Source organism: Sciurus vulgaris (assembly GCF_902686455.1).
Source record: "Sciurus vulgaris genome assembly, chromosome: 5".
Taxonomy (NCBI): domain Eukaryota; kingdom Metazoa; phylum Chordata; class Mammalia; order Rodentia; family Sciuridae; genus Sciurus; species Sciurus vulgaris.
The window spans coordinates 125,147,941-125,164,590 of record NC_136465.1 but is presented as its reverse complement, the minus strand read 5'-3'; the positions used below and the strand labels follow the sequence as shown (position 1 = coordinate 125,164,590).

Genomic DNA, 16,650 nt, shown 5'->3' with positions numbered 1-16,650 from the left:
TAAGCCTGCTATAAAATTTTACACTCTTTCTCTCAGCTTCTCTCAGAGAAGCTATGATGTGTTTCTAGACACTGATGTTCACAGTGCTAAGTATTTCATTGAGGAAGTACATTGAGGAATTTGATGATGTGCTCTCCCTGAAATGAAGAAAGGAAAAAAAATTCAATTTACATAGTAAAAGAGAAAATAAAGGAAACTCTGGGATTTGCATTTCCTTCAGTCATTGCTTGGGCTACAGGACCTTTTACCAGGAACTGCTGTATTCTCAATTTCATCCACTAGAGGCCAATGTCACATTGACTCAGGCCTCCACAAGGGTCGCAGGCTGCTTCTATCCATGAATGGCTCAGGGTTGCTATCAGCAGTTGTATTTAAGGTGTCCATTCAGAAAAAAAAAAAAAAAAAAAAAAAACTAATAACGAGCTACATGTTTGTCTTTGAATTTTTTTCAGACTTAGGTAGTTTATTACCTGGAATTTTTCCTCATCTGTCAAAGGGGCATGGAGAGTGGGGGATCTTGCTTTACTTTTATATAATACATTCAATCAATAAATATTTTTGAAAATGAACTATAAGCCTGACCTGAATGGGAATAGATCGAACTAATTAGGAAAAGACAGGTATCCAACAAATAAAATATGAATGGGAAGAGCCTCGAGGGGGAAAATACAAGGTGAAGTGGGCATCTGTTAAAGAGATGAAGGGGAGATGATGGGGGTTATGGGAGTAAGGAGACAAAACGTGTGGGGGGTTGCCTAGTAGAGAGTAGAGTGCTCTGAGCTGAGGAAACTGGAGAACCACATCAGAGAAAGAGCCCAGGGCTGGGGAGGTGGCTCAGTGGTAGAGCAGTCGCTTAGCATGCTTAAGACCAAGCACCAGCACCACAAGAGAGAGAGAGAACCCAGATGAGCCAAAGCAGCAAACTGATATCTGCTGTGGTTAAGAGGTAGATTTTGAGCACAGAAATGATGAAAGGTGAGTTGGAGAGATAGTCTGGAACCCTCCGTGTGGGACTCAGTATGGCATATTATAGATTCAATATCCCTTATCTGAATTGCTTGGGACCAGAAGTATTTCGGATTGGGGATTTTTTTCCCCCCAGATTTTGTAATATTTGCATGTCCATATAAGATCTTAGGAAGAGGACCCAAGTCTAAACATGAAATTCACTTAAGTTTCATATACACCTTATATACCTAGCTTGAAAGTAATTTTATACAATAGTTTTAATAACTGTACATGAAACAAAGTTCTATCATATAGAATTTTCTACCTTTGGTATCAGCTCAAAAAGTGTCAGATCTTGGAGTATTTCAGATTTTGGCTTTTTGGGTTACAGATGCTCAACTTGGATGCACTTTCAGCTTTAATCCTCACCTCTTCTCCATATGTGTTCCTCTTCAATCTGTCCCACCCCCAACTTCCTTTTCACACTTCTTCCCCCCAGGTTGCTTCTCAGCCACAACATGCCTACAGCCTACCTGGACTTTGTACCACATGCTTGGTCTTATTAAGTGAGAATTGCCATCTGTTCTTTGGTTCTCATGGTGCTTGATAAAGTTGCCATACTTCATGCTTTGTTTGACAGGGACTGAGCCTCTTGATGCCTGTTGTCCTAGGGTAATTATTAATATTCTCTTTCTCTCTCAGAATTATCCCTGTTTAATGATGAGCTTATATTTACCTTCATCATAAAGAGGTACTTTTGTTTTTCTTTGCTTTGTCAGGCACTGCAGAAGAATCTTCTCCAGTGTCAGAAAGCCTGCCCAACTTAATCATTTGGTTGTTCTAGGTGTGCTTCAGAACCAACAACACAGAAATTACACCACGTTTTCTCAAAATAAGAGCCTGGAAGGCCGTTGCCAATTCATCTAAAACATGTTTTCTTTCCTCATCCTCTCAGTATTAGGTTTTTGAAAGCTTTGGGGGGTTTTGATGAAGCCAGTTTCCTTACCTCTTTGACCTGATCAGGTGGCTCCTCCTGGCCCTTATAGATAGAATCAGCTTTAGAATTTTCAAGCCATTCCTGAACATTTTCCCCCACAATAGTCAGCCACATTCTAGCCTTCCTGTTTCTGGGTGTTCTTTGGGTATCCCAGGTTTCTGCTATTCTGATCTATAATAGGAAAATTCATTATCAACTAAGATTGCCATATCAATGTTTCTCTTGCTGGTTTTCCATTTTCAGTCCCTAAAAGTGAAGCACCCAAACCCAGCACCTAGACTTTACTTTGCCTCACTGATGGCCTCTCTGCAACTTTTGCTCCTGAGGAGCAGAATGTCAGTTGCAGGTGCCTCAGAGATGGAGCTTCTCCTTCACCAAGGGTTTTGCTTACTTATAGTTGTTCAACAATATAGGATCAGAATTCCTTGAATTCTCTCTTTGACTCTCTCTCAGTAACTCTTTTCTCAATCACTAGTATTTATTAAGCTTACATTTTATAATCAACATTCTTCCAAGTAACACAGAGAAAAGAAATAAAAAGGAAGAGCTTGTATTTGGGGGTATTTGTCCTTATACATTATATGAATGTAGAAAAGTGCCACATCTCATTTATTTTGATGTTCTAAATGATGTTTAGGGAGGTGGTGTTTACCTGTTGTAAAGGACCATCTGTAAAGATGTTCAGAAATACCATCCAGAATGAGTAGTACCTATTTCTAGGAAATAGTAGGTACAATTTGCAAAATACAGACTTAACAGAGGAGAGGAAACTGTGCTTTGAGCACAGGGAGGTGGTAGTGGTTTCATCAAACACTATGCTTCTTTGAGGTCATTGCTTTTCATCTTTGATCCTCAGGTTGCCTGGCACTGCGTGGGGCTTGTGGGGAAGGTGGCTTCTGACCTCTGGTCTTTAAGACTTACTGTGCAGCTGTCAGAGGCAGGCTTACCCCTCGACTCCCTTGTGTCTCATCCTGGGTCTTCGTTTCTAGTAAGAAGGCTGTGTGGCTAGTCTCTTTTGTGTCTGCCATGAAAAACAAATTGTGGCTTCCTAAAGGACCAGAACCTCAGAAACCTTTTGACTGACTTCAACTCCTCTTCCCAACAATGCTTTGCAGCAACCTGGCTTAGCAGCTAAATTTTGTCACCTGATTAAGTTGTTCCTTGGTCCAGGACAGACAATCCATATGCATAAGATATGTCTTCTAAGTCTTTATTTCAAATCTCCCTACTTCTCACCCTCCAGGGGGAAAAAAAATTGAATACTCGGTATTTCAGAGTAGCTGAGGAAGTCGGTTCCAGCATTGGGGTAGGTACAGGAGGCCTGTAGTAGGAGTCAGAACCAAGCCAGCAGTGGTTAGCCTTTTAGCTCATCACTACAGGATTGGAGTTCTGGTCATAGACAGGAGGAATTTAAATTCTGCCCTATTTCCTTTTTATTGTGAGTTATCAATTCTCTGCCACCGTGAGGAATATTTCTAGGAGTTTGGTTATTAGGAAAAGGAGGAAATTAAAATATTTTAACTTGTAAAATCACCATACATCTTTCTGTTATTGGGTGTTTGAAAATACCAGCTTGGTTTTGTCAAAAACTATATAAATAGTGACACTGGGACAAAATGGGGGAGAATAAATACAAGGCTAACTCGTAGTTAATAAATCCTAACACTTTAAAAATTAGCATATTAATGGTAAGCTGGGAACTTGGATGTCTGCCTTTATTTAAGCTTTAGTTTTGTTTTGTCTTCATTTTTGTTAGTCCGGGAAATTCCTTCAGAAGGAACAAGCTTGTTATTTCATAGCAGCCAGCAGGTGGCAATATTAGGCAGGACTGATTTTTTTTTTTTTTTTTTTTTTTTTTTTTTTCCCCCTCATTGCCTGGCTGGCAGATGGCCGTGTTCTCAGAATAAACCAGGATGAGACCCGGATACTAAAACCATGCAGAATCATATTATTTGTGACTGACACTATTAGCAGTGTGCTCAGAACCATATTTTAACCCAGCTAGTGGGAGCTGCCAGGTCCTGTTGAAACTACCCAACACCCGCTCTCTGGTGCAGATTGCTCTTGCTTTCCTTTTGCAACCTGAAATTAGTAGGAAACAAAGACTGACCCTGGAGTTGCATCATCTGTGAGACTTCCAAACCAAATTACAACCATTCTGGGCAATATAATTTTTTTCTTGCAATTCTTTCCTGTTGAATCAGCCTCATTTCACACACATGTCTCTATTCCTTCTCTGCTCCCACTCCTTGCAACAAAGAGGAGTAAAATTAAATCCCAGTCTTAAAAATTGGATCTATTCTTTGATTTAGAGATAAGTCTGGCTTAAATGTAATATTTAAGCAGACACAGCCCAGAACAACTCAGTCTTGCTAAGCAGAAAATTGCCTTGAGAGGTCTTCAGGACCCTTGATTGAGCAGATAAACCAATTATCTTGTTAATTGAATCTTCTGAGTCATTTACGTGATCCTTTAGAGGCACTTGAAAGGAATGATAGTATGTGTTTTGCTAGTGAATTATTCTAGACTTATGTCTTGGAGTTCATTGACGGCTCAAATGGGGAAACATTGCAAATAAGTTATTGCTTAGCACAAAGCAGTAGGCAGTTTTTCTCACAATTTCATTGATTTGTGAAAAAATACCCAGAACTTGAAGGTTTTTAAAAAATAGTTATACAATTTTATTTTTTACCTAGAGTGTAAAAAAACTGAAGCTAATTTGAAAGATGAAGGGTTCGAGGGAAAAGGCAGTTAATTTGATGGTAAATATATCTTTATTGACTTCATTTATCATGTTTAATCTGATAGTAAAAGAACCACCCAGATGGTGCTTTAATGTTCCTTTCAGTGCTAAGATTTGGTGAAACATCTTTTAAAGAGGAGTAGGTGGTGTAAGTAGGAAAAAATAAATGTGCTATTTTGGCTTCTAGGGAGGAGGGGAAAGAAGCAATTATTTTTAGACTCTGTTCTAGTTGTGCTTGGTTTTAGAAGTAGAAGAGTGTGTTTTAATGTCAGTGAATCCTTCAGGGGGATGAAGTCTGCAAGAAACGCATCTTTCAAATCCTCGCCACCGTGACTGCAGAGAGCACACTTGTAATTAATGTGTGCCTGTGTGTACGGTGCCCGAATTCAGTCCCACAGGACTGTGGAGGAGAGGACCAGAAAGCAAGCAGGTATTAGAAAGTTTCTTGGACAAAAAATAGTTACACTGGAGTCCACACTGGGTGAGAAAGCACTGCCAGATTTAGCGTGCCTTATTGGGAGGCAGTTACAGAGGGAATGTGGTTGAAACATAGAAAAAGATGAAAGAAACAATATAATTAATTAGAAAAGAATCTTGAGCCACACCGGTTCACATAATACTAAGGGATTAACTGAGTATAGGAACTGGGATGTTTCCACTCAAGATGAAGGGTGACTATAACTCCACCATAGCACAACATCTTGGTGTTGCACACTCTTTTTTATTTTCTCCCCCTAAGGATTCAAAAATTTTAAATTAGATTTTCTTCTTTTAGAAGCCATGATAAATAATACCCTTACCTAAAATGTAAAATAAACTTATTCGTCTGAGTCCTGAGGGAATTCTTCACCATCAACAACTCTCTTACATGGACTTTGTGTCCCCAAGGGCTTTCCTCCTTCTTGGATTGCACTGATCATTTGCTGTAAGCCTGTACAAGCCAGTCCATGTACAGCATGCAAGCAGTTGGGTGCTCTGAGTTTTTAATAAAAATCATCTTTCAATAAGATTTTAGGTATTCAAACAAATATTTATTCTGATTGAGAAGAGATAGTTTCTGTAGCTCTAGAGCAATTCCGTCCAATGTGTTTAAAACAGTAATTTTGGATTGTGGACTTGGATACACCAATTTATATATTGATTATATATGGAATATGGCTATACCCTGATATCAACTTATATAGTTATTTTAAGGCAAAAAACAATCAACAAACTTTGCAGATGGGTTTGTTGGTTCTGGCTTTATATTTTGGGTATTAAACTGTCTCGTGTATGAATGTTCTTTCTCCTCTTTTTTACTTCCTTGAGAGAATCCTTCCTGCCTGACATCTTTACCACTCCTTCCTTTTACCCGCCAAGCCTCCTACCCTCCTTCTGTAGGATGTGATAATTATTCATTCCTTTTTAATCTACTGAGGGCATTTCACTGAAGCAAGGGTTCCTGCTTAATTGTTATCTCCAGGAGCTTTTGCATGGTAAGCTTTTCATGTGTGAAATGTAGAATCCATTTCTCATGAGAAAGCACAGATAAGGTAGTAGGGAGATAATTTGGAAACCCAAGCATTTTTAAGTGTATTCATTTGTCCATTTAACACACATTTATCAAACTACCCTTTACCTGGTCCCGTGTTGGTATTGAGAGTCTAAAGTGAGCAAAAAGGTCACTTCTCTCCATCATGAAGCTTTCAGGCTGTAGGAAGGATCCATATGGGCTGCTAGGCTCCCCAGCCCTGCATATGCCATCTAATTTAATCATTATGACAGCCCTTTAAGAAAGTCAAGTTATACTGAGTTTAAATGTTAAAAAAAAAAAAAAAAAAATCTGACGTAGTCCGGTCTATGTGGTCCTCCGCTAGACCCTTCTGTGACTTCTGGTGCTGCTGCCCTCTCCCTTACAGAAATCTTTCCTTGTGTGTCCCCCCAACTCCCGTGGCTCCTCAGCCCTTCCCCTCCCTTGCCCACGTCACTCTCAGTATATGGGTTCCTCCTCCATCCTGTCTTTGTGTCTTTCTCTATTTACTCACTCTTTAAAACCATGCTGCTCCTAATCTACATCCTCAGCTGAGACTTTTCTTGCAGTTTTCCACCGGCGATTTATCTATCTTTATACCACCATCTCTGGCCCCCCGAGCGTAGCAGTTGCTAGTAAAACATTGGATTATTGAGTTTTCTCTCCTGTTCCATGAGGAGGCTGCTGAAGCAGCTGAGCTCTCACAGAAGTGCCCTGGCCTTAAATCTGCCAACAGCACCATCAGAAATCAGCCTGGGCTCCATTTCTTGTTCTTCTTGTAATTTTTACCCAACCCTTGATTTTTCTCTCTAGTAGTAGTAGATTGCATCCAGTGTGATGTTCAGTGTATCTTCTCCTTTCAACTTGAATTTTTCTGAGGACACAGAGCACTTAACTCTAGCCACTAATGTAGAATTTCACAAAGACAAATGTTTTTTTTTCTTTCCACATTATTTATTGGTGTTTTATGGTTGTACATAATGATGGTATTTGTTGTGCACATGATATAACAATATAATTTGGGCACTATCCCTTCCCAACACTTCCCCCTCTGGTCTCTTTCCTCTACTGATCTCCCTATGATTTTCATGAGACCCTTCTCCCCCACCCCCACCACTGCCACTTTTCCTTTCCTTTTTTTCTCTGGCTTCTACATATGAGAGAACATAATCGTCTCTAGTTCCACCCATTTTCCTGCAAATAACATAATTTTGTTTTTCTTTATGGCTGCATAAAATTTCATTTTGTATGCATACCACATTTTCTTTATCTGCTCATCTGTTGATGGACACGTGGCTGGTTCCATAGTTCAGCTATTGTCAATTGTGGTGCTATAAACATGGGTACGCATGTATCACTGTGGTATGATGACTTTAATTCTTGAGGACAAATACCAAGGCAGGGAATAGCTGGGTCTTATGGTGGCCCCATGACAAAGGCATCTGTCTTGATGATGTACATATATCAATAAAAGTTTGGCTTTCTTTTTAAAATATTTTATTACATGTTGATGAACCTTTTTTTATTTGTATGCAGTGCCAAGAATCAAATGCAGTGCCTCACACATGCTAGGCAAGTGCTCTGCCACTGAGCCACAGTCCCAGCCCAAGTTAGGGTCTCTTGTTAAATTTCTTGGGAATGCCTCATTAGGTGGCATAACATAGGCTTTGGAGGTGAACCAGGTTGAAATCCAGTCTCTAACCAGGTAAATATGAGCAGTCTACCCCTCTTCCCTGCTTCTGAACCATGAGATTGGTCATGATGGTCCCAAGGTTAAAATGAGGTGGTGCAGGCAAGGTGCTCGGCATGCTGGGTGAATGTTGGCTGTTACATTATGAGTGTGTCACTGCTGTGAATTAGTAGCTGTGGGAAGAGGGAAAGTCAGATCAAAGTTCAGAAGCATCTATGTTTGATCTCTAAGTCGCGGGTTGACTCCTGTCGATGCTGAAGAGAAGAGGGTTCAAGTCTCCCCTTTTATCCAACTGTACAGGAAACTACTTTTTTGAGACTTTGGAATTAAAAATATTGATCAGGTCCAGTTCTGAGCCTTGCAACCTCTTTAATCCATGTACTACACCGCAGCTCAGGCAGTCCATACACAGACGCACGTTTTCATAAGCTGTGATATAATGTGATTGACATTTTATTCTTCTCATTTTTGAAGAATATTGTATCTGCTATCCTTTGCTTCCTGTCTCTGGTCTGCAGATGGTCTAGTACATGTGCCCCCCGAGAAGTGCTCCATAGGTGGTAGGAAAGAGAATGTCCTTGTCCATTCTTGAAGCATATCCAGACTCCTGTGATTGTGTTGAGGGAGAGAGGGTAAGAAAGCTTTTGATACAGGTTCCTTCACAATCCAGCGCTCACTTTCTTTTCTTCTCCAGGACCTACAAATAGAACGAGAGAGAAGTTCCTATAATATATCTGGTGGCTGTACAGCTCTCATTGTGATTTGCCTTTTGGGGAAGCTGTATGTGGCAAATGCTGGGGACAGCAGGTAAGTGCATTAGCTGTCTGATTCCTACTAAGTTCTAGTGCCTTCTGATCATTTTATCTTTTCTTTAAAATTAAGTGATTAGGAATACAAATAATCCTGCTTGGATTAGATATTAAGAAACATCAATTTATAGCATAATAAAAATTCATGTAAGAACAATCAGGTTGGAATTAGAAGGTAGTCTTTCTCTTGTTCATAGTAGCAGTTCAGATATATACCAGCAAATAGTTTATATCAGGAGTATTAAAGTGTTATTTTGAATTCAGAACCTTATTTTCAATGAAAGATTAGTAGAGACAGGATATGTGAGGGAGTGAGGGGAGGTGGAGTGGGTATTTGGAAGGGGACCTGACAGGACTCCCAGCCCTCTGCCCTTCCCCACTGCAACTTTGCCCTGTCCCCTCCCCTCCCCAAAGTTGCTCCTTTTATGTACATACTCTTGGAGGCCACAGTCCCCTCTCTTCCAGGTTCAGTTAAAGGGAATTTTGGCCAGGAGGTCATGTTTAACCTTATTTTATCCAGCACTGCCAGGGAAAAAGATAAATGTGTGTTATAATTCCATTTTAAATAATGGGGTGCTGCTTTACCTTTAGTGTGGGGAATTTTTAAAACACAGACTTTGTGAAAAGTGTTCTAATATGTATTTTCTATACTTCTTTGCTCTAATAACAAAATAACTGGCTATATAACAGGACCTTTTACTAAAGACTCTGTATTCTGAAAATAATAAAAATCTAAACACAGTGTTCTTGGAAGATGAACCATTCACTAGTGAGGGCTGCAGTAGATTCTCTTGTTCTTCAAGGCCCCATGTCTCTGGTCAGCACCCCTATTTGCTCTGACCCTTCTTGAGGGCTGACCCTCACCCCTTCCCCCTTTCCAGTCACCAGCTCATTTCATTGCTACTACCTCTGTGGCCTGGAAAACTGCCCCCCATGAGGCCCTCAGGAAATGCACCCAAATTTTACTTCATAGAAAAAACAGGAGACCTAGGCCTGAGTTGTCTCCATTCCTCCTAGTAAAGCATCCTTTCCACTGAAGATCCCAGAGAACAAGGGACAAAGAACTGACAGTGTTTGGAATTTGAAGATGGATATGGTTTTTGTTGTTATTGTTTTGTTTTTTTTATTTGTTCTGTTTCCTTATACATTACAGTAGAATGTACTTTGACACATCATACATACATGGACTATACTTCCCATTCTCACTATTATATGTGATTCATAGATGAGCATAGGAAAGTTATGTTGGATTCATTCTACTGTCTTTCCTATTTCCATCCCTCCCTTCTCTTCATTCCCCTTTGTCTAATTCAAAGTACTTCTGTTCTTCCCCACCCACCCCCCATTGTGTGTTAGCACCCACATATTCGAGAGAACATTTGGCCTTTCATTTTTGGGGAATTGGCTTATTTCACTTAGCACAATAGTCTCCAGTTCCATCCATTTACTGGCAAATGCCATAATTTCATTTTTTCTGACCGAGTAATATTCCATTTTGTATATATACTACATTTTCCTTATCCATTCATCTATTGAAGGTTACCTAGGTTGGTTCCATAACTTAGCTATTGTGAATTGAGCTGCTAAGAAAATTGATGTGGCCACATTACTATAGTGTGCTGATTTTAAGTCCTTTGGGTATATACTGAGGAGTGGGATAACTGGATCACATTTTCTGAGGAATCTCCATACCACCTTCTAGGGTAGTTACACCAATTTGCAGTCCCACTAGTATTGTATGAGTGCACCTTTTTCCTCACAGGATGGATGTTTTTGGAGGATGCGTTTATTTTAAAAGTATAAGTACATCCTCTATTTTGCTGTGTAAGATAGCTCAGGTTTCAGTGTAAACATTTTCCCAGTAAATGAAAGTGTATAAGATGCTTTTTTCCCATAACTTCTGTTCCTGTGTCCAGGCATGGTTCTGGCAGGAGACAGACTCCAAGTCAGTGCATCAATGAAGAAGTAAAAGGGAACTGACCAGGAGTAAGGAGACTCCCAGGAAGGAGTTCATCCCCATAGACCTGCAGAGACCACAGATGCTATTCCAAAATGCTATTCCAGGATCCCAAGGAAGTGGGAGCCACTAATGAGGGGCCACAGGGAAGGAACTACAGGAGGAATTGAGGAAATTCTCTGACCTTTCTTCCCACCCTCTCATCTCTTGCCTGGGCTTCCTATTGGTTGAGCCCAGCCCGGAAGCCAGCTGACAGGTAGCCCTAGGAGTGCCATTCATCAAGGTTGGTCTGCCTGGACACAGACACAGGCTTAGACTACATCTCCAAGATGAGGACAAATAGAAAATCATAGCACATCTGCCTCTCCTCCTTTCCTTCCTTGCCTGCTCCAGTGTTTAACAACTTCTGAACAGGAATCAGAAACTTATAAAACACACTGTGGGGCCAGACTCTGGCCTCTTATTCCATTCTGAATCATGACATTGTTGGGACACAGGTGAGCAGCAAAGGAGGCAGTTCCTTTCTGTTCCAACTGAACAAGACTGGATCGGTGACTCCGCAGTCATGCTCACATCGCCTCTTGCCTTCATGTCTACTCTTCCTTCAAGACTGAATTCCTGCCAGGTGCAATGGCACACACCTGTAATCCCAGTGGTTCAGGAAACTGAGGCCCCAAGCAACTTAGAAGACCCTGTTCCAAATAAAATATTTAAAACAGGACTGGAGATGTTGCTCAGTGGTTAAGCGCCCCTGGGTTCAATCTCTGGCTAAAAAAAAAAGAAAGAAAAAAAGACTGAACTCCATTCCAGTTCCCTTTCCTCATTTTTAAACACAGTTTTTTCTTCAAAACTCCACACTCCCTAACTGAATCACCTGCCTAGACATGGTTTCTATATCCCAGAAGTTCCAGCCCTGGCCCAGGAGCCTTCCTAGCCTGTGTTCATCTCCTGGGCTCTTGCCCCCGCCCCCATCCATCATTTTTCTTTTTTTTTTTTTTTTCCCTTTGAGTGCCAGTTTTCCAGACCAGACTTGGATTTCCTCATCTATACAGGTGGTGGTATTGGACCAAATGACTTCTAAAACTTTTGGCTTTGTTAAGATTATCCTCTGGAAGTGACATGTATGGAAAGTAAATTAGCGTTATACAAGTTGATCTCTACAGCAAATGTTTCTTAAGAGTCAGTTTTTGAGATTTTAACTAAGGTCCCTGTTTTTCTAAGTGTCCATAAAATATGTTTTTCCTTTGTGTGTGTGTGTGGTGCTAGGGATCATGCATATTACTCAAGCACTCTACCACTGGGCTGTACCCACCCTCCATTTATTTCCAATAATTAAAAAACCTAACAAGTGTTTTTTTCTTTAATAAAGCCATAAAGCATATAATAAAAATTAGCCTGTGATAAAATAGTACCTCTAAACTTTAATAAACTTGATTTCATTTGTAGTATTCAGACCCCAATATCCAGATAGGAATTTGGGGTTTTTATAGCTAATTGGTTCCTCACACATGGGTCACAGTTCATATAGAAACCTAAACAATATGAATTGGCATTTATAGGTGCTATCAAATGGATCATTGGTAGTGAAACTGCAGTTTGAGATGAAACTCGATTCTCCACTTCTGCTGGCAGGTAGGGTCTGTGTAAGCTGCAGTGCTCTGCAGTGGGAAAGCCTATTTTAGTGTTAGCAGCTGATCAAGGCAGGGGATGCCCACTGGCATCAGCTACAAGGGTCACAGCCAGCAAAGCTGGATTCTTCTCCACTAGTATTGATTGGCATATTACAGCTCTTAGTGATAGGCTGTGCCCTCCAATATTGCAGCAAACCCTAGCAACTCCATGCCAATTGCTTCTGGTTTCTTGTCTCACAAATTCAAGGAATGGAATGCACAGACAATAAAGGAGGGCAAGAGTGAAAGGAGCTGGATTTATTTAGGTGAGAAGAAAAGAGATAGAACTCCCACAAGGTGAGAGGGTACCTGGTAGCAGATTGCCACTTAAACATACTAGTCCGGGGGCTTATATAGCTTCTAGATATGGATCATTGATCAAAATCCATGTTAATCAGGTACTGGAAAAGTGCCAAGGCTATTGGTGAAAATCCATGCTAAATAGGTATTAGAAAAGTGTTAAGGCTCTTGGTTAGCTCTTGAGTCTGTAGTCTTTACACAGGTCTGTCTCACCTCCCTATTCCCATCACTCTGGGACAAAGGAGTTGGCTGGAATGTTTGGAAGGTTTATAGGTTAACCTCATGGAGTGGCCTTTACATTAAACACACACACACATACATACATACATACATACATACATACATACATACATATATACCCTTAACTGGGACCCATTAACTATCCTATGTAATTCATTAGGACACTTACTCATTAAGGTGCTATTTATAGCATTTTTTTTTTATAAACCATACATACTTTATATCATTTATAGGACTATTGCCTACTTTATATACTAATGATATACTATAGGTATTTGAATTTTTAAAGATACTCAGTTATTTCCCACAGAAAACAACTTAGTGAACTTTTTCATACCTACGGAAATATAAATCTGTTATCACCTAAGGACAAGCAGTCAGGAATCTACATGTTTAGTTTAAACATGCTTAGAGTTGGCAGATTCTGGCAACAGGGCCCTGATGAATGAAGTGCTAATTTTTTTAAATTTCTACATATTAGCTGTCATATGTTTACTTTAAACCATGACAGTTTTGAGAGTGAAAATAGATCTTTGTTTTATGTTTCCTACCCTATAATTATTCACATTCAGGAAATGGGAAGTTTTACATTGATTTGATTTGGAGGTCACCAGTAGTCAAGAACTATTTTCTAAACCACTGAGCTATATATTGTCTGATTTACCATCATGCATATGTGTTTTCACGGGTTGTTTTCAGGAAACGCTATCTGATGCTGTTTGTGGCTTACCAGTGTTTGAGTCAATGGTCATCCTCTGTGTAAAATGGTTCACACTGGTGCAGGTGACAACCTTAGTGGCCTGATCAGCAGCCAAAGACAGACCTCCCCTCTCTGCTCAGCTGAGCTAACTAGCCATAGAGGCGCATGTAGTAACTGCATGATGCTCACCAGTTACTTTATTTTTCCTAGGCAAAGGCAACCAACTCAACACCTAGAGATCTTAAGGGACTAGGAAAGAAGCAGATGGTGGGTGGATTTTCATTTCAGGCAAAAATGAACTAGTAGCATGTAAATGTCATGCAAAGCAATATGCAAACTATCACCCATTGTGTTTGAATCTCCAGCTCCTTGGGACTCTCTTTTTCAGTTTAGGAAGGTGCTCTGGCTCCATTTTAGAAGATGATTTCATTTTATTTCTAGGGAACTAAGGCCCTAAGGAAGCTAAGCCATTTCCACTTGTTTCAAACAGTGTCTAAAGGTTTGGCAGCTGAGACTAGGTGAGCCCATTCAGGAAACCATTAAAGGAAACCATTTAAGATTTGTTAAATTCTTAATTCCATTATTGCCAGAATTATAGTAACAGCAATAATAAGATAGCTAGTAAGTGCTAGGCACACACTAAGTACTATAATAGAGTGTATTGAATAAGAAGGCAGTACTGTCATTAGATAAATACCATTTATGAAACATACATGAAGGTACAGCAAGGTGAAGCAATGTGCTCAACGTCCCCCAGCTACTAAGGAGCAGGGCTGCCACCTAGCCCAGAACTGGGAGTCAAAAATCCTGTGTCCTGCCGAACTCTGTAATCCCAGCGGCTTGGGAGCCTGAGACAGGAGGACTGTGAGTTCAAAGCCAGCCTCTGCAAAAGCGAGGTGCTAAGCAATGACTCTTGTCTCTAAATAAATTACAAAATAGGACTGGGGATGTTGCTTCATGGCTGAGTGCCCCTGAGTTCAATTCCCAGTTACCCGCCGACCCCACAAAAAAAAAAAAAAAAAAAAAAATCCTGTGTCCTCAATCTCTGTGCTGCACCTTGGGATCTCCCATCTATGCCAAGACTTGGGTTTTGTGTTTTTCTCATTTTAACATTTATAAAACAAGAATTTCTAATTAACATTTTTCTTCCCTGCTTATTTGTATGTAAAGTCATGGCATATAATATTCAGTGGCATCTTAGATTTTACCTACAATGAATTATGGAATGTAGGTGAGTGGAAACTGAATGTAGCTGCTATTTTAAATGCATTTCAGTCGCCAAGCAAATAAGGTTGGAGGAATTCCAGCTCATTCACTTATTGTATAGGAAAAGTTATTTTCTCAAAGTGAGGACTGCCACTTCTAAGGGTCCCAAAGTTTTGAGACCATCTGAAGTGTTGTGTTTCATTTTCATGATGATGCATTGGAAGTAACAGATCTTCTGACGACTGTTCTATCAGTGACCACTGCCCTGAAGTCAAACCTCCATTCTTGTGTTTGGGATTCCTTTGGAAGCAAGTGACTCAGACTTTTTCCCAATTCTGGGTGCAGTGGTGGATGCCTGTTATCCCAGCAGCTCAGGAGGCTGAGACAGGAGGATTGCAAATTCAAGACCAGCCTGCCTGGGCAACTTAGCAAGACCTTGTCTCTAAATAAGAAATTTAAAGAGTTGCAGATATAGCTCAGTGGTAAAGTACCTCTGGGTTCTATCTCCAATATAAGATTAATAAAATAATAATTATTATCTATTATTGCTGTTATTAATGTAAATATGAACCCACAGACTCTTGAGAATACAAAGTCATCTTCATAGCTTAAAGTCCCTCTAGAAAAGGTGGGGAGGTAAATGTGTTCATTCATTTACTGTGTACAAGATTGAACAAGCATTCCATTAATTGTTTAAATGAATCCTGTGAGTCCAGCCAAAATGGTTTTCTTTCATTTGTCTTTCACTCATTTTTAGTTTTTCAGAAGGATCCCATTCGAAGTTAAAGCTTTCTATATTAGGTGAGATATGAATTCCTATGGCAAGTCTGAATTTTCTTGAGGATAGGAGTTAGATATTGAACAAGACATGCATTTCTAAATTCAAAACCACTTTCACATCTGTGGTGTCTTCTCTCCCAGGCTTCTCCCCTTTGCTGGTGGAAAGATAATGAAACATTATGTAACTGCCTCCAACCCAAGGGAGCATAAAGAACTATTCGTTCCTTCTTATGCTGGCGATTTCACCAATGGCCAGTACAGAACCTTCCTGAAGCTCCTCATTGCTCATAAGTGGTTCATCTATTCATCCCTGCCAGTCAGCTACCTCTTTGATAGTAGCCTTCCTCTGAGTTCAGAAATATATTTGATCTTCTTCCATTGACTACATTAAATTCACTACACCTCTCACTTTCTTTGACATGTATCTGAAAAAGAACATGCAGAGGTATCAAATTAACCATTCTCCACTGTGAAAGTTAAATGACTGTTTCTGCCTTTTTCTGCACCACCCCCATCTTTTTAGTATGTCTTTTCCCTGATCTCTCAGCTAGGCCCATGCTCTCTAGAAGGGATCGGCAAACAGAATATAATATTGTCAAATGATCACAAATACATGCAGAGTCGTAGAGATCAAGTGATGGCTCCAAACAATCTGTGCTTTTCCTGTCAAGCCACTCACTGTCTATGTAGAAGGCATCTAAGAGACCCCTTCTCTCTGGACTTCCAGTCCCCTCCCTTGAGTATTTCCACGCCCTGCTCTGAGCAACGTGTGTTGGAGCAAATCCTCCAGGTGATTCTGATACGTTCTCAAGTTTAAGAATCACTGCTCCAAAGTCTACCCCTGGGCATCTGAGAGAGCCAGGAAGGAACCAATATGTCCTCAGGATTTAAAAAGTGTAGCTGTTCCAAGCCTGAGGGCTGAAGTGTCTGTCAGACTCTGGCAGCACCGTCAGGCAGTCTCAGCCATCAGTGCTGTGGCTGGACATCACACTGCAGGGGAGCTAAAGCCCACATGTCCACTCCACAGTGCTGTCTTCTGGGGTGGGCAGGTGGGGGGATGACTGCCTACACCTCTGTCCTGTGGTTGTGGATCTGTTTTT

At 40.4% G+C, this 16,650-nt stretch overlaps 1 protein-coding gene across 1 annotated transcript in view; it reads left to right on the top strand.

Annotated features, from left to right (window-relative positions):
- LOC306660943 (protein phosphatase 1H) overlaps nt 1-14,566 on the top strand; it is a 140,676-nt gene extending 126,110 nt beyond the window's left edge. The window contains exon 4 of the mRNA XM_079139695.1: nt 8,583-14,566. Within this exon, the coding sequence (XP_078995821.1) occupies nt 8,583-8,699 (117 nt within the window). The 3' untranslated portion in view covers nt 8,700-14,566. The remainder of the gene's footprint in view (nt 1-8,582) is intronic.
- Nucleotides 14,567-16,650: the final 2,084 nt, after the last annotated feature.